General features: G+C 34.3%; 1 protein-coding gene across 3 annotated transcripts in view; it reads right to left on the bottom strand.

Annotated features, from left to right (window-relative positions):
- The window catches only part of VSTM2A (V-set and transmembrane domain containing 2A), a 37,891-nt gene extending 26,650 nt beyond the window's left edge, over positions 1-11,241 (bottom strand). Inside the window, exons 1-4 of one of the 3 annotated variants that reach the window (XM_044003883.1) lie at positions 10,639-11,241; positions 8,514-8,680; positions 7,509-7,559; positions 2,298-2,634 (exon numbers count right to left, since the gene is read on the bottom strand). In XM_044003883.1, the coding sequence (XP_043859818.1) occupies positions 2,298-2,634; positions 7,509-7,559; positions 8,514-8,680; positions 10,639-10,714 (631 nt within the window). In that variant the 5' untranslated portion in view covers positions 10,715-11,241. The remainder of the gene's footprint in view (positions 1-2,297; positions 2,635-7,508; positions 7,560-8,513; positions 8,681-10,638) is intronic. The other 2 variants (XM_044003875.1, XM_044003866.1) reach the window with 2 other exon arrangements.
- Between the last annotated feature and the right edge of the window lie 10,278 nt (positions 11,242-21,519).

The raw sequence follows: 21,519 nt of genomic DNA, 5'->3' as shown, positions 1-21,519 counted from the left end.
TGTTTTCACACAATTGTCATGACAGAGCTTCCATTAAATTGCAAAAAAAGGAAAATAACATTTTGGAAAATTTTGGTTGAAAATTATATCAATTGTCATCTTGTCTTCTCAAAGAATCTCTTCACTAAAGCTATGCAAATGTATACTATCTTTTGCTGTTAATTTTTTAGTATATGGATAGTATAATGTAGGGTTTTTTTAGAGAAATTATCTTTTATCATCTATCTTGAATATTTAATTTTAGACTTGAATGTATTAGAATTTCTAATTTTATTGCAAAGAAAAAGAATAATGTGGAGTAAATATGCATGAATTCAGAATTATATTTGGGAATACTTTTCTTTTTTGGGGGGAATACTTTTCATCAAAACTAGTTGATCTGATCAGATTTTATTACCTATATTTGATTTATGAAAAGTTATTTTAACATATAACTTTGCATGTATGTTTATATATGAATGCAAATATGTATATATATATATATTACAAAGATTGATATGACTATTCTGATGTAGAATTATTGCCTAATTTTTATATTTTGATATTAATTATCTTCCTCCAATATACTAGATCTTTAAATGAAGATTTGAGAATACTAGTATATCTCATTTGATGACAGAAAGGAAAAGTCCATTGTTCCAAAAGATAAAGGTGAATTGCATAATGTTGGCAAACAGCAGCTATATGTTCTGGGAATTATATTCATATCATTAATTCATATAGCATAAGAGAAGATGCATAATGATCCATGGTTAGGCAATGTTGATTTTCAGTGAGTGAACTGAGTTACCAAATACCTTACATGTTTATTCCAGCTATCTTTTCAGGCTAATGTTTTTGTCATGTTCAATATGGTCTTCACTCACTTTAGATGGTCCAAAAATAGATTTAAGGTTTATAATTATTACAGCAATGAAGAGGTGAGGTAATTGTGTCTTGGTGGTAGTAGATATTAACCAATAACAATGGGGTATTAAAAAGCAGGTGTTGTTTCATCATGGCATAAATGTCCTCCAAACTTTCTGAAGGCTATGACAGTGGAATTTAAGCCTTGCTAGGTGTTATTAAACTTTGAAGTCTTTGTATATGGGCATGTGATAATACATTTATTTTTTGCCTTCTAGACTATTCATGAGAAGATTGGCCACTGGTTGTTTGTTTGTTTTTTTCTTAGCTAAAACTAATCAAAAAAGCTGTCAAGAGAAGGGTAGAGTGGTTGTCAACCACATCAATAGAGTAGTACCCCACTGATGAAATCTGGATCTTTCACTTATTTATTTATTTATTTCAAAAGAAAAATTTAGAAAATGTTCAATCTTTAGGTGTAAGAGCTTCGAAGGACTTTGAAATGTTTTCAATGTATATTTCTATGTCAATGCTTATAGGAATTATGCTTAGATAATTTTGCCTATCAAAATGTATAAAGAAGCAAAGAACATAGAATTCTATCATTTTTTGTTCTCTGAATAAGTTACAAAGTTGGCTTATGGATATTTTAACAATGAAGGAGATGTGCTAAATTGTGGATTATCACAAAGAGAAATTCATTACTGTCATCATGCTAAGGCTAACACCTCAATAATTTTTCATTGATTGAAGTGATAGAACAAAAGTATGCTATTCAGGGAAGCTTTAACTTGCACAATGGATTTAAGAGAACATTAAACTATAATTCCAAATCAACATTCCATACCCACTGTTGGCAACTTTTTTCTTTTCTTTTTCTCTGTCTTTTGTACTTTCTTCCCTTTCCTTCCTTCATTTCCTTCCATTAATATATCCATCTCCTGCACATGCAGAGAAATGTCCATTTAATAATCAAAAGCCCTCAGAGGAAGATCATTGTTTAGATGTAAATGGCACTGAAAACATACATGTTATTTATACATATATTTTTTTCTTTTTAATTGATGTGAATTTTTAAGTATGAATAGACTTTTAAGAATAGGGAAACTTTTTTATAAAAAATGAACATGCATTTATGGTATCACCCAAACTTCATCATTTATTATTTTGAGAACATGTGAAAATACAAAAAAAAAAAAGAGTCCACTTTTATTCACTCTTAAAATGAAGCAATGTCAGTGACTACAGTGGCTAATCTGTATCCTCTGTAAAGCCCCTCCTGATGCCTAGGACATGTATCTTATTATTTGTTCAAATTAAACTATTTCCCCTAAAACATTGGACATCAATCTGTCCATACTTTCCTCGGCTGAATAATTATGTCTGGTTTATCCTCAGGTTGAGAGTTTTTCATTGGTAAAAGGAAAGGCTCAAAATGCTTTTTATCATACCTGATTGTGGACTTTGTTTGGGGATTTTGGCTGCAGCTTGAGGGCTGGAGGTGGAACGCATTCGCTGATTAGCAGAATTATGGATGCTACTGGGAACAGCTGCAGAGATATTCTTTCTGGGTTTCATGTCTTGTAACCACATGGGAGAGGCTTCAAAGGCCTGCATTCTCCGAGAGTGGCTGTTTGCATTGACTTTAAGATAGGCTTGGGCCTTGTATTCTTGAAGATCTCCATAGTTGGCATCTGTCACCCGGCACTCATATAAGCCTTCATCCTTTTTCCTTACTTTGGAAATCTGAAGCTTGTGGGAGATGTCATTCCCTTGTACTTTTACTGTCTATAAAATTTTCAGAGGAAAAAAAAAACATTGTTATGTAAAATTGTTTAAATTTTTGTCAAAACTATATGTGCTTACATGGAAAATGGAAAAAAAAAGACTTGGGGACATAGGGTCAGAGAACTTTAATTTTCAAGCAATTTTGTTAAAAGTAGATTCTCTTTTTCATCCCCTCATGTAATTCAAAAATTATATTCAAAATCCTAAATTTTTCAATGCACTTTGATAACTAGGAATAATATGCCAATATTAGATATGCATAAGGGTCATACATTTCTAATTCAAACTATTTATCTCCAGCTTGTTAGTCAGATGATATCTAGTTCTAAAATTAAAGTATCTGCTCCTATTATTATCTAATTGTTGACCAGTTACAATTGTTTATGTCTGTCCATAGTCTCTCAGCATAAACTGACAATCATAATACACTTCCCAGAACTAACCATCATATGAGGTCAAAGAAGTGTCAGTTTATTCTGAGTTCATAGATCATTCCAGTATACCATGCAATTTCAAATAGACATTTTACTAGACCAAAGGAAGAGCTGGATGAGAGATTATGGACAGATTTGAGCAACTGTAACTCTGATAAGGTGGAAAGAAAAAAAAATTCAAAGTGCAAGTACGACCAAAGTTCTTGGAATATGTCCTAAATGAAATAACTACTAGTTGAAATTAAATGCTTGCAAAGCACTTTCCATGATATTTCATTTGATCCTCACAACAATTCTGTGAAGTAGGCACTATTACTATGCACTTTTATATATACACACACACACACACATACACACACACACACATACATATATATATATATATATATATATATATATATATATATATATATATATATATATATATATATATATATATATAAACTGAGTCTGACAGAGCTTACAAGTGACATGTTCAGGGTTACACAGCTCATAAGTATTTGGAATGGGATTCAAACTCAAGTCTTCTACTCTCCAAGTCCATCACTCTATACACTATGCCACTTAGGTATCTCATTCATGTAATTTGTGTATTGTTTGGATATAGTCTTTTCTATTGAGAAAGGCATTTGTTTTGTGAGCTTGATTCAAGTAAAATACAATGTCCATAATAGCATTCAATGATAAGGATGAATGGTTTTATAAACTTGACTAGAGCCAATCATATGATTCTAAGATTGGCTGCCATATATTTTCATGACCTGCTTTTGACACAAATTGGCTATGTAACTCTGGGCAAGTCATTTAATTGCTCACAGCCCCCAGGCAAATTTCTGACACTGTAAGGTACAGAGAAAGTACTGTTGTGCAGTGGTAGAAAGTATTTCCTCAATGAGAGTTCCTCTTCATACCAATGAAATTACAGGAAATTACAAGTCCAGATCATACAGTTGTGTGTATGTTTCTATGAGTATGTATATATATATATATATATATATATATATACACACACATTTATATGTATATATATGTATTTCTGTGTGTGTGTGTATCACAGGATTTGAGTAGAGGAAACTAAAGCTCTTTAAGCTTAAATATATATGGTACATAAGAATGTGTATATGATATACATGTATATGCATATACATATGTATGTGTGTACATGTATATATTTGGTCGAAGCTCAGATCTATAGTCAGCAATACCTGGGTTTAAATTATGTTTCTGATATATACTAGTCGAGGTTATAAAAACAATAAATTTGAATTTATGGATGGAGTTTCCACACTGGGCAGTTCTCTAAAAAGATGAAATTATAAATCAAGACCTTTGTAAATTTTTATCTGTACCCTTATGTGTAAACAATAACCATAGTTCTTTTTTTTAAATAACCATAATTCTTAACAATTGTTTAGGCATTTGGGACCTTTAAAGTTTAATATATACCCTATTGGATCCCTAGAACTAACCAGTAAGATAGCCAGGTAACCATTATAATAGTTTTGCAATGATAGAAACTAAAATTCAAAATATTTCATTGAATTTTCTGAAATCATACCATTGGTCAGTAGCAGAATTGACCCTACAACCCAAGTCTCCTCTTAATCCTAGTGATCTCTATTAAATTATCTGGATCTTTGTTTTCATAAATTATCTTTGGATACAGTATAGTAATATCTAACTAATTTATAATCTTTGGTATGTAGTGTAGTAATACCTAACTAATTTATAACAAGTATAACTAACATTTTAAAAGTTTGCAAAGCACTTAACTTTAAAACAACCCTGCAAGGTGAATACTACAGGTTTTATATATCCCATTTGACAAAGGTAGAAACTGCTGCTCCTGTAAGGGAAGTGACTTGTCCATAGTCATAAAATTAGTGTCAGAGGATGGATTTGAATTCATTTTCCTGATGCCAATTCCACAATTTTGTCTATAATGCCATAAATGTTTAAGTGTGGGAAAGTTACAAGGTACATATTTTATGAGTCACTAAGTTTTGAGTTACAGATATAGAAACAAAGTCAGGATGATTGAACATACTAGCTGCATATATAACTTGAATTTTTATTCATGTCAGTAACAATTGTTATATCTAATAGTAATGAAATGTTTGATGGATTTGGAAAGAGAAACTGAGGCTTCTAATTCTGTATCATCATCATTTATATAGAAAACTGTTCTTTATGGCTTAAATTGTTTACTTTGATCACAATTTTTTTTTTTACTTTTCCAATTCCCTCAACATACCCATATGAAATCATTTGTCAAGTCTTTTCAATTCTACTTAAATGATACATCTGACATTTGACCATATCATTCTACTAACATAGCCACTAGCCTAGTTTATATACTCAGTAGTTATATTCTGCTGATTGGTTTCCTTGCTGTCTCTCTATTTTCTCTAAACAACCCTTTGCATAGTTTTCAGGTTATCTTTCTTAAGATACTATCTTCCCACATTTCCATGATGAAAAACTATGGTTGCTCACTACTATCTCTAGTATATAGAGACAGAAATAGATAGATAGATAGAGAGAGAGAGAGAGAGAGAGAGATAGAGAGAGAGAGAGAGAGAGAGAGAGAGAGAGAGAGAGAGAGAGAGAGAGAATTTCCTTCCAGCTTTTAAAGTCCTTCACAATCTGGTTCCACTTTCCTTTTCAGAGTTATATGATTACCCAACTTTATACACTCTACCTTACATTCACATCAAGCTGACTTATTTTCTTCCTTTCTTTTTTTAAATTTTTTTTCTTTTTTCTTTTTTCTTTATGGGGTAATGAAGGTTAAGTGACTTGCCCATGGTCACACAGCTAGAAAGTGTCAAGTGTCTGATGTCAGATTTGAACTCAGGTACTTCTGAAACCAGGGCCAGTGTTTTATCCACTGTGCCACGTAGCTGCCCCTAAACTGCCTTATTTTCTAAGATAGACATTCTTTTATGTGCTTGGAATGTATTCCCTTCACACTTTTTAATTTTTTTCCCCTCTTAAAAATTTTTGCTTCTTCTAAGGCTTGGTTTAGCTGTCATGTCGTAATAAAATAATTTCCTTTTTTTCTAGTTCCTTAATGTTTCCCCCTTTTCAATTTTTTATGGATTTGCTTATCTTGGGAGATATTATTACTCTCAGGAAAATGTAAGCTGCTTGATTGCAAAGACTGATTATGTGGATGAGAGTGAAGGATGCCTTAATAGCACCAAATACCTAGGCATAGTGCTCTGCACATAGCATAATAATAAAATGTGTATTAAATGTTTTAAAATTAAAGAAATTCAATGTGTTTATTTTATTTTTTGTAATTTAGATAACCACACCTGGGGAAAGTGATTTTTCACTTAAATTCTCACAGCAGGATCATAAACATTTTATATAAAATTCACTATCTATAACAGAAAATAATAATTAGAAGTATCTTGACATTTCTGTATAAAAAAAGTTATATGAATTTTTTAAAAGCATTAACAAAAGTTTGAATTAGCTCAATTCCAAATCAAACTAATTTTATCACTCCCTAATTAATATACAGTTATGCCCTTGAAGACATAAAGATCATTGCTGTTGTTTTTACAAAAACAACATACTAATAAAAATTCAGGGAATATATAACATAAAGGGCCCATATATCTTTAAAATGACAATCTTCATCAGTTTTAAAAACCTCAAATAAAGAGCCTCATATTTCAACATAAGTTCATGAAGCTTAAAATTGATGTTGCTTTCAGAAAATATATACATCCTAAGGTATTTTTGTACATCATTTTTATATCCTGGACCCAGAAAACTCCTGTTCCTATATAGTAATTGTTTAAGCCATAATGATATTCTATAATTCAAGTACTTTTTGAATTATCAATGTAATTTAAACTTAATATTTATCATCAATTATTAAAATCCCACTGAGATATTTTCTACTACTCAATAATTTTTTTCACCTTTATTTTTAATTTGCTGGGAAAGGAAGTTATTTTCATTCATAGTTTAAAATGACCAAAACAAGTTACTATGCAGACTGGTATCAGCAATATTAAAAGGCAAAATTGTTGTCCTAAATTTCTTTTATTCCTGGATGGTTTGTGATAGAAGGTACTTAAAAACCTATAAATTAAAAGTTATTATTTTATTATTTACATATCATTATTTGAATTGTTTCATGTATGAATCAGACAATATGCATTCTGTAGGGAAAACTGAAAATAAAAAGTGCTTACAGTTTTTTGTCTAACATTGTTTAATTCTATTCCCCTACTTTATTCAAAAACATTTTTTTAAATTAAAATTAAAAAATAAAGAAATTCATAATCAAATGATATTCATAAGTAAACCATAGACTAGTATTAGCTAGAGGCTAATAAGTGGCAATGCTAAAGTTAAATGATGCAAATGGGTTGGGGGGTAGTTTTATCTCTCCTTTCTAACATTCTTGAACATACTTACACTGATTTTTGTCCCATCATTATCTAGGTCTCTTTCTGGTAAGAGCTCCACCTGTTGGAGAAAGATAACATTGCTTTAAAAAGGCGTGACTGAGCCTTGTGTTTTAGAGTATTGCTGGAAAAGCTCACTAAAGCCAGAAGCTCACTCGCATGCTAAGTGTGCCACCTATAGGCAGAACTCCATTTTTCCCCTTCTGGAAAACAGGGATTTCTGCTTTGCAGATAAAGCTTTTTATTCATTTATTTTACAACATTTACATTTTTTTCTTAAAGGAAACCAAGCGAGTCCACTTACAGGACAGCCAGATTTAAAAAACAAAAACAAAACCAAAAAACAACCCACCAGTTTCTTCTTTTGGAGAAGTGATGTGCAAAGGTTCAGTGACATAAGGGATAGAGTCCAGCAAGAATTTTTTCCCCTCCAGGCTAAATCATTAGCGGCAATTAGTTCTTACACAGTTCCCCTTCTTAATCTTTTATTCCAGTACTGGCCCATTTAAAGGTGTCTGCACAGGAATGCTATTTTGTAAATCCTAGATCTTCAGCTGAGTTGATACTGTGACTGTGACAAACTATCTTCTCTCTCTCTCTCTCTCTCTCTCTCTCTCTCTCTCTCTCTCTCTCTCCTACTTTATCTTAGGAGTGGCATGGCATATATAAAACAGCTATATAATCATTGAAATAATCATATTTTGTTGTAAGACCCAATGCTGTTTTTCTTACGAACTGGTGAACTGCCATTAAACTCCCGTTAATGGAAGAAAGATTCTTAAATCTGATGTGACCTAGGGAGAAGTCCTTTTAAATAGTGGTCTATGTAATACCAGTTATTCCTTAATGTAGATATTGCTTGTGGCTTAAGCTACAACCAAGCTCTGAAAGAGCCAGGCATGCAATTGTTCCACGACACTCCCTAGAGCTTTAGACCTCGCTTTCTGTGACTGGTTTCTTGTAGGAGATGGGAAGGGGATAAAGAGGGAAAGCCTGTGGCTGGGTTGGAATATACCTGAGTCCCTGTCACCTCTGCTCCAGTGTCCTGATCCTCGGCTGCCCGCAAAAACCACCACTGGATCTCCAGGTAAACTGAGGCAGAACCACTCTGGAAAGCACATGACATTTCCACATTCTGCCCCTCAGTTGCTGTAACATTTCGAGGAAACTCAGTAAATTTTGCTGGAAAAAAAGATATGATTTGAATTTTATTCCTTTTATTATTCTTACTTTCACATTTCTTCTCACTCACCTTCTTAAAAAAAATGACCTTTATCATGTTTACCTTTCTTTTGCTTTCTCTCTCAGTTCCCTTCTGACTTTTATACCATTTCCCGTAACATGCTCATATCACTTTATTCTTCTTATGACCAAATAATGGGAAAGCTAACTAGCTTACCAATCATTCCCTTGGGCTGGCCAAGTTGCTTATAATTAAATCCAAGGATCCTTTCAGTGGAATGCAGTATTTCACAAAACTCATGAGGGATTCAGTGCAGAGCAATTTAAAAAATCAGCTTAGTTGATGCATTATTGCATTCTGGAGGTGAAAGTGTAGCTTGTGAATCATTCTGGACTATCTCCTAACCGAAGTACATACTACACATCTTTAATGTTTTAAAGAGGGTTTATCATTATGTATCAAGATTCACATTTCAGTCACATAAATAAAGGATAGCTATTTTCCCTTCCTTACAGTGCATTACATGCATCTGCTGTTCCTTTTAGTGAACCAAGTTACACTGGTTCTGACAAGCCTAGTAAGTACCTTCCTCTTCAAATTAGCCTTCATTTTTGTCTCCAGCTTTTTATTTGGCATTATTCCAGCATCTAAGAACTAGCTCAGAACATAATTGCTGGTGTTTTTTGACTGTGGTGATTTCGTTGTCCCCTTTTTTTTCTAGTCATCAAGATTATTTTATGCCTTTTTCTTGGCTCTATACTTGCCAAGTACTCTGTGGTAATCTGAACACCTGACATTTAGGTAACTCACAAAGAACACTTCCTTTAGCCTAAAGGCACACATTTAACAGAGAATAGTAGTCATAACTTAGTTGCAAACAGAATTCATCAGATAGTTGTTTATCCCAAACCCAAGGAAGAATTTATGAAAGGCAGTTACTTCCTTCCTAACAGTTCTTTCAATCTTATTCCCTAAAGGTCATCTTCATAAGATTTGGATGTATGTGAGGCAGGAACAGAGGTGCAGGACAGATTATACAATTATAGAAGAAGGGGTCCTTCCTGGGCTCACTTTTTAAGTGATGGCACCATTACAAGTTATTTTTCATCAATTTACTATCCCCCACCCCTGTTAAAAAAAATGGCTTCTACAGATCTCTATTTTAATTTAAAACATGAAGTAACATATCCAAATAGTAGCTTCTCAATAATAAATGAAAGTCTCTCTCTCTCTCTCTCTCTCTCTCTCTCTCTCTCTCTCTCTCTCTCTCTCTCTCTCTCTCTCTCTCTCATAAAGGCAGTCTTGGAATACTACTTGGATTTGCAGAGGCGATGCAGTAATCAACTCAGCAGTGGCTTGTGATCTGTCCACAGTGCTGAAATGATCACTGCAGCCCTCAAAGTTCCAAACAACTGGCTTTTCTTTCCTGCAGAGCAAGGCTGCTTGTAATGCAAGTAGCACCTCTTATTGGATCTTCAAAAGAATTGGTCTTTTGTCAGATACACATACAAATAGGATGGGTTAAAAAAAAAAACCTATGGAGAATAATGGCAAAACCAGGGAAACATGCGGAAGGGGCTTCAAAATGCATTCTGGCTAAAATGTTCTCCTACAAGTAGTGTTTTAGTGAACCCATTGCCAAACTGGTGAATGTTTGAAATTATTTTGTACGCATGACTGATACCTAATGCATGTACACAGATAGCAGATCAGCACAGTTTACTTATGCTTTCTCAGTAACACACATCCTGGCAAGAAAACCAGGTTTTCTTTAGAATTCAGTAGGTTTTCAATTTAACTTAAAATAACGAAGCCCCTAAACAAAACTCTATCCACACTTCCCAAACCCATGGAATGTTTGTTGGGGAACTCTGACTATATTTAATCATTCAGTGATTTTTCAGTCTCACTTTCTATGTAGGGAACACTCGCGCGCACACAGCCAATATCGACTTACCTTGAGAAGAAAGTCCTTGCTGTATATATAAAACAGAAAAGAAAATGAATCCAACATAAGCCCAAAAGATCCCCATTATTCCAAAACTGAAAAGAAAAGTCACATCAGGTTAACTGACACCAAAATGCCCTGGACGAAATCCGTGCAAATCTATAAAAATGCTCTGCGTTGTCTCCCTGGATGCGACACTGAAAGCATTCTGCTCCTACTCAGCGGGTGGATTGTCTTTGGGGAAGGGTATTGAGAAGCACAGAAGGAAAAAAAAATGGGCTGACTTGGACGCTGTGAAGCTGTAAGTCCAGATCCAGAGTAGAAACGGTGAAAAGTGGATCTCGGCTCCCTTCCTTGACTGTTTTCAGATACCTGGCAGCTCATCCAACGTCAGCTTGCTGTTCAGGACTGCGTGATCACTGCTCTCCCTAAACACTAAACCAGCCTGAGGAGTGGGGAGTGGGCAAAAGGGGAGGGCTGTAGGACTCCGCTGTGCTTGCATCGCTTCAACTTTTCCCTCTAATGGCTGTGATGATGCCTTTAACTCTTTACCTGCCAGACAGATCCTGCTGTGAACTTGCACTGGGAAATTGACTAGGAGGGAGATTTTGGCGCACTGTAAATCCAATCCTTCTAAAGGGCAGGAGGCTTGTCTTTCCCTTTTACCCTTCTTTTCCCCCCTTTCCTTTCCTTTCTTTCCTTTCCCTTCCTTTTTTTTTACATTGATATATTCTATCCTGGCTTCGGATCTGTTTATTCAGTGACAGAGGGTAATGCAGATTTTCCATTAGGGGTATGTTGAAGCTGGAGCAGGGGTGGGGGTGGGGGTTATGCGATGGAAGACTAAAGGGATTTGAGAAGGGAAGTTAGGGGAATTGTTTTAAAAAAGAGGAATATATGCATATGGAGGAATTGGGTAATATGTGTATGGTAATAATTTAGAGTGATGTAAATAGTTAATATAAGAAAGTCAAGTTGCTTAGTAGTTGTTAAATGTTTTGACTAAGAACATTCATAGGTTATGACTATGACTTTATTGCTGGTCATTGTCCAACCAAAGAGAAGCTGAATTTTTAAAGATGATATAGTTGATAAATGAATACCAGAAAAAAAAAGAGGGAGGAAGCAAAGTACAATGTCTCACATTACCAGAAATTTCTAGAGCTAAAAGAAAATCCTTTCATTGAAATATCTTGATTTTCCAAACACTACTATCAACAAATGCACGGGGCATGGGGGAGGGGGGAACCATAAGATTGAGGAGCGTGGACAATCAATCTATCTATGTATCTAATATACATATTATATATATATATATTTCATAACAAAGTGCTTATATAATATTCTTAGGAATCATAAAAACAAGCTATACTATTGTGGAAAACACACTAACCTTGAAGCTTATGGGTTGGAGGAAATTTTAAAAAATATATCATCTGTCCTAGAGGAAGTAGATGATTAACTCCTAAATATATGTTGTTTCTTACCAAGGATTTAAACAGTAGAATATGTCATCGTAAGAGACGATACTATGTATTTTCACAAGAAGGTCAGGCATTAAAGCAAATTAATTTACACATTTCCCCAAAATGATTTTTCCATCCAAACCAGTTTATAAAGATTTTATATCCATTATGTCTACAAAATGATATAACAAATCTGAGCTGATATTTGCAACCATGACTTAATCCCCACAGTGCTCTTTCAAGAAGTCGATGCAGCATATGCATTCTCATTTCACAGATAAATAAATTGGAGCAGAGAAAGTAGGTTCATGCTTACACCAGCTGGACAAAATAACCATTAAAATATATACTATGCTTCTCAAGGCTATTTATTTGACTGCTGTTGTATTTTCTTTCCACTGGCAGCTAAAAATAGCACAAGATTATAAAACTTGGGTAGGGTATATTCCACAAAAACACTGTGCTCATTTTTTTCTCTGTAAATTTAGAATATGTGACTTGTAGAAAATTGTGGTGGGAATTCATATAAGGATAACAGTTCAGGAGAAGCTCAGCATTCTTAACACTAGATCTTCCCTTTAGCTTTGATTCAATCATCTCAGTTAAACCTTATGAAATTTAGATCATTCAAAGGAAAAGAGCTGTTTTCTTGTCAAAACTTATTTCGATGGAAAAAGTGCCCTTAGAAGGATAATTTGCTCATATTGGCAGATGGAATTCAACCAATGCCATCAGTTTCTAGTGTCAAACTTATAGTTCTATCAACTGCAGTGTTTGCTAAGATAGCTTAGCATTGTGCTTTTATGAAAACATCATTAATTTTTGTTCACATTTGCATTACCTAAGACCACTTTTATGTATCAAATTAAAAACTGGGAACAAAAGTAACATTTTGATTCTTATGTAACTTAAACCTTTTTCAAAATTTGATAAAACCCATGTAAACTTCATATGAGAATTTAACCAAAATAGACTGCTTTTATGAAAAAGTTAATGATTTGAACTGTTCAAAATATTTCTTGAAAAATGATATAAAATCTCCTTAGAGGTTAACCACCTACTAACAGGTTAGGAATATCTGATATTTCTCATTATTTATCATAGTTATAAGTATAAGGCCAATACCTTGTGATTCTGATTAAACCACAAGGTTATTTTCTTTCATAAGGAGCAGTTTTCAATTAAAAAAATGAAAGGCTCACATTTTAGTAAAGTGACAAGATGAAGTATATTTTTCTTTTTTATTCCAAAAGCTATATTGTCTTTAAAGTCTACATAGTATTAAAAAGAAAGACTAATAAAAGTTTGAATGTGTCAGTTAAATCCTAAGACTATTTACAAACATTATCCATAAGATTTGACATGGGATAATGAACCTGGGTTGTTTGTTTTCTCACAAAGATCTTTAGATGGACACATGTTATATGTCTAATCATGTTATTGACAGTGTTGAGGTTGGTGGATCTCTTGAGTTCAGGAGTTCTTTGTTACTATGGAACTAAGCCAATCAGGTGTCTGCTTTACATCCACTACTGATATTGTGAGCAGGAGGCCATGAAGCTACCAAGGGAAGGGCAAACCTGTTAAGGTGAGAAACAGAAAAGTTTAATGCTCCTATGTCAGTCAGTAGTGGGTCATTTAGTAATTGCTGCCTTTCCTAGTCTAAATATAATTCCAGTTTTGGCATTTTGAAACCAAGGTAGTGTTAAGGCTAAAATTCTAGCTAAACTGTCTAAAATATCTAATGAGTGGTCGCCAATAAATTATAAGCTTTAGCAAGAGTTAGACTTTTAAGCATTTATTAAGGAGAATAAGAATTTGGTAAAGAGAGAGAGAAAGGCCTAGATTTCTATCTATTAAAGGGAGAGCACATTTTTAGCTCCCTTCTCCACCAGAGTCCAGAGGAAAGAGCCCCAGAGTCAGCGCCAGTCTCTTCCTTCCTCCTCCCACTAGTCTGCGTCACTTCCTCCCGCCAAAGAAAAGACTCCTGGTCTTGCCCTCAAAGACCTTTGCTTCATGGGCAGAACTCTTCTACAGTAAGTATCCAGCAGGTGGCGTCATTCCAATCGTTACAGTCCCCCCTGTTGTTCCTCAAGAAACAAAATGTTTCCTTGACGGAACAGTAAAAACAATATAATAACTATTGCTAACTAATAATATGTGAACAACAATATAGAAAAGGAAGAGAGGAAAGTTTTGTCCAGAGGGGCGATTTTTTTTTGTCCTCATGAACCGACGCTTTGACATTAGTCTTGCAAAGGGAGGGCCTCTGCAGAGAATACATGTTACAGATGGTGTATATTATAACAGAAAGAGAAAAAAACAACAAAAACAACAAATCAAAACTGTTCATTTAAAGTCTCTGAAAGTCTTTTCTTAGATGTCCTCTAGGTGTAGTCATGGAATGGAAATCTTTTCAGGGGTTGATGTGTAGATGCTGGTAATCAGCCAGGAAATTTTCCTACAAAATTGAGCTTAACACAACTTTAAAATAGCTTTGTCAATAATCAAATCAAACAATGAAAGTTCTCAAAAACATGTCTAAGGGAATTCAGAATCTTGGTTGTTACACATGAAACATATAATAAAACAAAAATTGAAACATTCTTTAAAATTATAATCTTACTATAGTCCCCCCTTATGGAGGGTAATTGAGAAGACAATTGCTGCAATATTAATTATTAAAAATAATTTTTATCTGTTTCATCACTTTTTGCATCATCTGCCTAATTATCCTCATGCCATTATGAGAAATTTAAAAATCTAATATAATTGGTAACAGGTGTCAAGGCCAAATTCAACACTGTTATTTATCATGACACCTGAGATAATTATGGGGGTTACCATAAAAGAACAGAGAAATGATGGGATATGAGCATTCCCACACTTGAGCAATATATACTGCCCATGCAGTATGCCAGGCTTAAAATAGGTGGATGGAATATATGTCCATGCCACTGAACATATTGGAGGAAACTGAGTCAGACTTAATCAGATGCATGGGATTGAGATGGTCCATGGCACCAGGCATATAGGAGGGAGCATAGAAGCCAGGTGTAGAAGTGAGATGGGTGGGATCAATACTTCCAGCCATCTGTACAATATTGTGCGGAAAAATAAAATAAAATATTAAACCAAGAGAATCCAACCTCAACATTTGTCAAAAGCCGTTCCCTCGCCCATACCTTGACTTCATGCATGTCTCCCCTCATGTGACAGTTCAGTGTCTGCTCTTGCATGTATTCCTCTTGTGATTGGATGGCATCTTGGCCAACTGGCATCTGATAACTCAGAATAAAGGCAATTAACGTCTTAAATGATAAGTTCCCATAATCCAAGTCTCATATGGATTTAAAAATTGAGGATAATAAATGATTGCAAAAAATGTGAATACATCTTGACTCAGAACACAATATATAATTATGCAACAATTTCAAATAATACCCCTTTTTTTTACTTAGTATACAATTACTTTTGTGAAAAATCAGAACATATTTGAATAGAAGTTAAAGCACAACACAATCTCAAAGACAACTTTTACAAATGTTCCTCTCTTTTTTTTTTTTTTGGAATATGCTTATCAAAAATAATACTTCTAGAATCAATTTACACTTGCCACGGCAAACAATTTGCCAGGGAAATGCTTTAAAGAGTTTGATCAAATAATCAGTTGAGAAAAAATAGCAAAAACAAATAACTCAGAATATGGGAGCACAATACTCCTAGAATTAACATTGTATTATGAAATCAAAACCATGTTTCAAAATTAGATAGATGAATGAATAAAAGAAAATACACGTGGAATAATAAAAGACAATGAAATTCAAACTAGGGAAATCTAAATGAATATGAACTTAATATTAATAAGAGTATTACAAAATATAAACTTGATCGCATGACTATAAAAAGCTTTTACAAATATTCTCCTTGTTTTAGAAACTAAGTATAAGACACAATCTCAAAAGCATTAAAATCTCTATGAAAATAAACCTATACCATTAATTCCAAAATGTATATGTAATAGCATAGAAATCCTATGTAACCTCTGAACTGACATTAATAATCTGAGTGAATTCAGAACACTCTTGATTCCGATATCTAAAATCCCCAATACTCATATCAATACCTTGCTGCTTACTTCTACATTTCTGTAAAATATATACCCTTCCATGGCAAAAGAAGCAGAGTCTTGAACTATGTTGATTGTCATTCTTATTCAGCTTAAGTTTTTCTTCTTTAACCCCTCTATATTGTCTGTCAGCCTTTTCACCATACAAATGCTTTATAAGATTACTAATTAAAGACAAAAGCAGGTTAGCAAAATTATGAACAAAATGAGCATATCTGGAATTTAAAGAGTTTTCTAAGATTGTCTCAAAAGCACAGGCAGGATGTGGAAGGGCTGAGCCTGAAGCTGCAAATGTAGTTAGAGAAAGTTGAGCATGCGCATCAGTTCTCTGGACTTCCCAGGCCAGGAAGCAATGGGCTTGGCCATGGGAGGAGTAGAGGGTGGGGTCTGGAGAGGAGGGGAGGGACCAGCTCAATTTGAATCAGACTTGATTTTGAACTCAGGCCTGGATTCCTCTTCCCCCACTTTGCCTCCAGGTGCTAGGGGATTAAAAACTTTTAGAGGGTGGGTCATTGCCTCCAGGCATGCAAAATTAGAGCAACAATTAGTGTTAGAACTGGGAAAAGCTGCAGGAATCTCTTCAGGTTTCTCTGAAAAAGCATGGTTGGGAGAGGGGGAGATATTTCTTTGTGTGAGTACATTGCTGGCTCTTCTAACAAAAATAAAAAGAAAAATAGAAAATCCACAAAAACAAAGCATTAACATGATCTTATCCCCCATTTGTCTGGTTAAACAGACTAAAATCAAAAATAGGGTAATTAGGGAGTTTAAAAGGTCCATTCAAAAAAATTTAAAGGAAAACACAGCCAGTACACCAGTACTTAGCAGTTAAAGGGAGAGGGAGGGGAAATTTCTTACCCAACCAGAAGATCAGAAGAAGACTGAGGTTTAGCTTTCCTCTTCGTGGTCAGCCATCTGTTAAGGGTTAAAATTCTAGCTAGTCTGTCTAAAATATCTAATGAGTGGTCGCCAATAAATTATAAGCTTTAGCAAGAGTTAGACTTTTAAGCATTTATTAAGGAGAATAAGAATTTGGTAAAGAGAGAGAGAAAGGCCTAGATTCCTATCTATTAAAGGGAGAGCACATTTTTAGCTCCCTTCTCCACCAGAGTCCAGAGGAAAGAGCCCCAGAGTCAGCGCCAGTCTCTTCCTTCCTCCTCCCACTAGTCCGCGTCACTTCCTCCCGCCAAAGAAAAGACTCCTGGTCTTGCCCTCAAAGACCTTCGCTTCATGGGCAGAACTCTTCTACAGTAAGTATCCAGCAGGTGGCGTCATTCCAATCGTTACAGTAGATATTTTCTCTTAAAAATTTCTGAGAGGCAGCTAGGTAGTGCAGTGGATAAAGCACTGGCCTTGGATTCAGAAGGACCTGAGTTTAAATCTGACGTCAGACACTTGACAATTATTAGATGTGTGACCCTGAGCAAGTCACTTAATCCTCATTGCCTTGCAAAAAAAATTCTCAGAGTTATTTTGGCTTCGGGAAGCTGTGGCATTTAAGTGCATTTATATTACCTTATAAATATTACATTGTTGGGGAAGCTAAGTGGTGCAGTGGATAGAGCACCGGCCCTGGATTCAGGAGGACCTGAGTTCAAATACACTTACTAGCTGTGTGACCCTGGGCAAGTCACTTAACCCCAATTGCCTCACCAAAATAAAAAAAAAATAAATAGATAGATAGACAGATAAACAAACAAACAAATAAACAAATAAATAAATAAATATTGCCCCTTTAAAAGCTAAAATTATATTTTGTATTCAAAAATTTAAATGGTAAGAAAATACCAAAAAGCATATGTTCTTTATTATTCTTCAATTAAATGAGGAATTAGTAAAGTGATATGATTGATGATTGAAAATGAACATTATAAGTCTGCTTAATGTCTTTCTACTATTTTAAGTTCATTGAAGAGAGGAATTTTGTATATATCCTTTGGAAATGGGAAAAAATGTCTTGGAAACAGAAAGTATTAAATTCTTCTTAGTTCAATTGAATTTAATTCTTATGTTATTATTTTTTCTATATAGGGTCAATTATGATTAAATGCAATGTGGTACTGTATACAAAACACAGGACTAACAGTCAGTAGAGACCCGAGTTTGAATACTAGCATGGTAACTAGCTACTCACCTCTGGGGGAGAAAGGAACATTTCACTAATCCATACCTATTTTTAATTCTGTAAAGTTGGAGTGATGATGTATGCAATTCCTAACTCATGGTTTTGTGGTAGGTGAAAACACTTTGTAACTACTCTAACTGGTTCATATTTGGGTGTCTTTATTTCTTTTCAACCACCTCTCCAACCTATATTTTTATGTTTTTCACATAATCCATTTTATTGAAAATGCAATGCCATTTTTCTCTTAAAATCTAAATTAGCTAAGAATGAGAAAAATAGCATGACCATTTAAATTCAATAGAGGAAGAGGAAAATGAAATAAGTACAAGTAGATAGCCCCCAAAAGAGGAAGAATATTAAAAGAAAACCAACAATAATCCTAATCCCATCTTTCATAATATCTACAAATCATTTCTAGTGATAAATCATTTACAAAGCTAACAATTTGAATATGTAATTTTCAAACTTACTCAACCTTCAGTTCTAAGTGCAGAATCTCAATTTAATGTCTGCTGTCTTTTATTATAGAGAAGAAAATCAAGAGATGGATTATAAGGATTGTATAGAAAGAGAGTTATATTATTTCTCCAAATTCTGTTGATTTGCTATTGTATAAACAAACAAACAAACAAAACATGGTGACTTTCTTCTTATTTTTCACTTTTTATTCAGCTAATTTATCATAACATAGATTGAAAGTCATAATTATTTGATAATACAAACCCTAATACTGACCATTCTTTTTCTTATTTCACATCATGCTGATCTAACCTGTTTGAGCAGAGCTTCTTAAACTTTTTCCACATGAGATCCCTTCTTACCCCATATTTTTTTTTACCCAATAAATATTTACATGATCTTGAGTACATAGGTTTATGAAATAGGTATACATAACCCTTTACCGTTACCAAAATTTTCATGGCTCCCACATTCAGCTATGCAACCCACAGTTTAAGAAACTTCATGTTAGAGTACTGGCACTGATTCATAATTTTTCAGTCCCATTTCACATTGTGTCTGTGGTCTACATCTTTTTTTTTTTTTTTTGGTGAGGCAATTCGTGTTAAGTGCCTTGCCCAGGGTCACACAGCTAGTAATTATCAAGTGTTTGAGGCCAGATTTGAACTCAGGTCTTCCTGAATCCAGGGCCGGTTCTCTATCCACTGCACCACCTAGCTGCCCCTGTTGTCTGCATCTTGAAAGTCTCTACTATACTACTAAAAAAAATCATCTCTTATCTTTGACACAATGACCTGCTTATTAATTATGCTCAAATCCATTACTTTTATGCTTATTTCATGCTGTACCCTCTTGATTTTTTGAGCATTTCAAAATTTATCCATAGTACAACCAGGTATCAGCTCTTCCAAATATGCCTGTTATAATACATTGCCACTCTTAATTTTTAAAATCACCTTTTTTTTTTTTTTTTGGTGGTGCTATAAATGTTAAGTGACTTGCCCAGGGTAGTAGGTGTCAAGTGTCTATAGCTGGATTTGTACTCAGGTCTTCCTGAATCCAGGCCTGGTGCTTTATCCACTGGGCCACCTCACTGCCCCAAAATATCCTTTTAAATTATGGTTTACATAATGGCCCCAGGAGATCTTCAAGAAGATTTTGAAAAGAAAAGTCACTTTCATGCTACCTATTTGACCTGTGATCTCACTAGTCTCTAATTGTTTGTGGAAAACTAATATAGATGTTGAAAAAGCTACAAAATACATAGGAAAACCTGTTTTCTGAATTATTATAATAGCCTCCTAGTTAGTCTCCCTGACTCTAGTCTTTCTGTCCAATTCATCCTACACATATGCTCAGAATTTTGACAGAGATATCAAACTAATAATCTTACTAAGGTATATGAATTACAGTGTCACTCAAAAGGGTAGGGGATAAAATAAGAAGAGATTCCAGATTTAAACCTAGAATTTTTAAAGGTTAATGCAAGGTTAATCTAGGGCTAATTAAAACTCCCTCATTTTACTGATCAAGAAATTGAGGTCCAGAGAATTAAAGTGACTTATCATTCATGGTTATACAGGTTTTAAGTGAATACTAATTTTTAGTAATAATAGTAAAAATTTTTGCGTGTAGGTATACACAAATATACACACACATATATGTATATGCTTATATTTAGTTTTAAGCATTGGAAAGATTTTTACATATAGTATCTCATTTGATCAGTTACTAGATGTCCCTCAAAAATATATTACAAAAATACATTATGCCTTCCATTTTTGTGTATTTTGAAAAGTTATCCACCATACTTTAAGTATACTTATTTCTTCACATGTAGGAATATTGATTTTCTTCTTCCTTCCAAGATCAGTTTGGGTTCTCCCCCATTTGTGTATCTTTATGTAATATTTTTAATCCACCATGTATCTTAAATTTGCAGGACCATCAGCTTCCAAGATTTGAGGTAGAAATAAGCTTAAGGGTTAATTAAGATGTCCTCATTTTACTGATAACAAAATTGAAGTTCACAGAAATTGTCTTATCCATCATCACAGAGATTTTAAGTAACAGAGCTGGGATATGAACCCATCTTCTCTAACTATATTTTCACTGTAGTACACATTATCTCTACTACTTTGCCAGCTACTCCACATCCCCCAAATATGAGATTCTTGGAGGCAGCAGATATTTTGTGCCTTTGTAATTTGTGTGACACACTTCGGGTATTTTCCCATAGAAAGTGTATAAAAATGTCTATTTAATCTAATTAATGTTGAGGAAACTAAATTTCTGAAGCCTTCCTCTTTCTCCCAGATATTGCAAAGACTATGGCAGCAGAACATAGACACTTATAGATCTTGGCACACTCAAAATCATTCAATCACAGTCCAAGCCATAATCATAGTCCATGCATGACATTTGAGAAGCAGCTTCAGTGAATTAAGAAAGGTTCTTGAGGGGTAGCTAGGTGGCGCAGTGGATAGAGCACTGGCCCTGGATTCAGGAGGACCTAAGTTCAAATCCCACCTCAGACATGTAACACTAGATGTGTGACCCTGGGCAAGTCACTTAACCCCAATTGCCTCACCACAAAAAAAAAAAAAGATTACTTTCAAAGAAAGGTTCTTGAAAAGGGTAAAGAAAAGGGAGGGGGTGATAAAAAGGGAGAGAAGATTGGGGGAGGCAGGGGTAAGAAGCAAAATGTTGGT

The sequence above is a fragment of the Dromiciops gliroides genome, chromosome 1 (genome assembly GCF_019393635.1).
Source record: "Dromiciops gliroides isolate mDroGli1 chromosome 1, mDroGli1.pri, whole genome shotgun sequence".
Classification (NCBI taxonomy): Eukaryota; Metazoa; Chordata; class Mammalia; order Microbiotheria; family Microbiotheriidae; genus Dromiciops; species Dromiciops gliroides.
The sequence above is the reverse complement of the archived record's forward strand: the minus strand, read 5'-3'. Positions and strand labels throughout refer to the sequence as shown.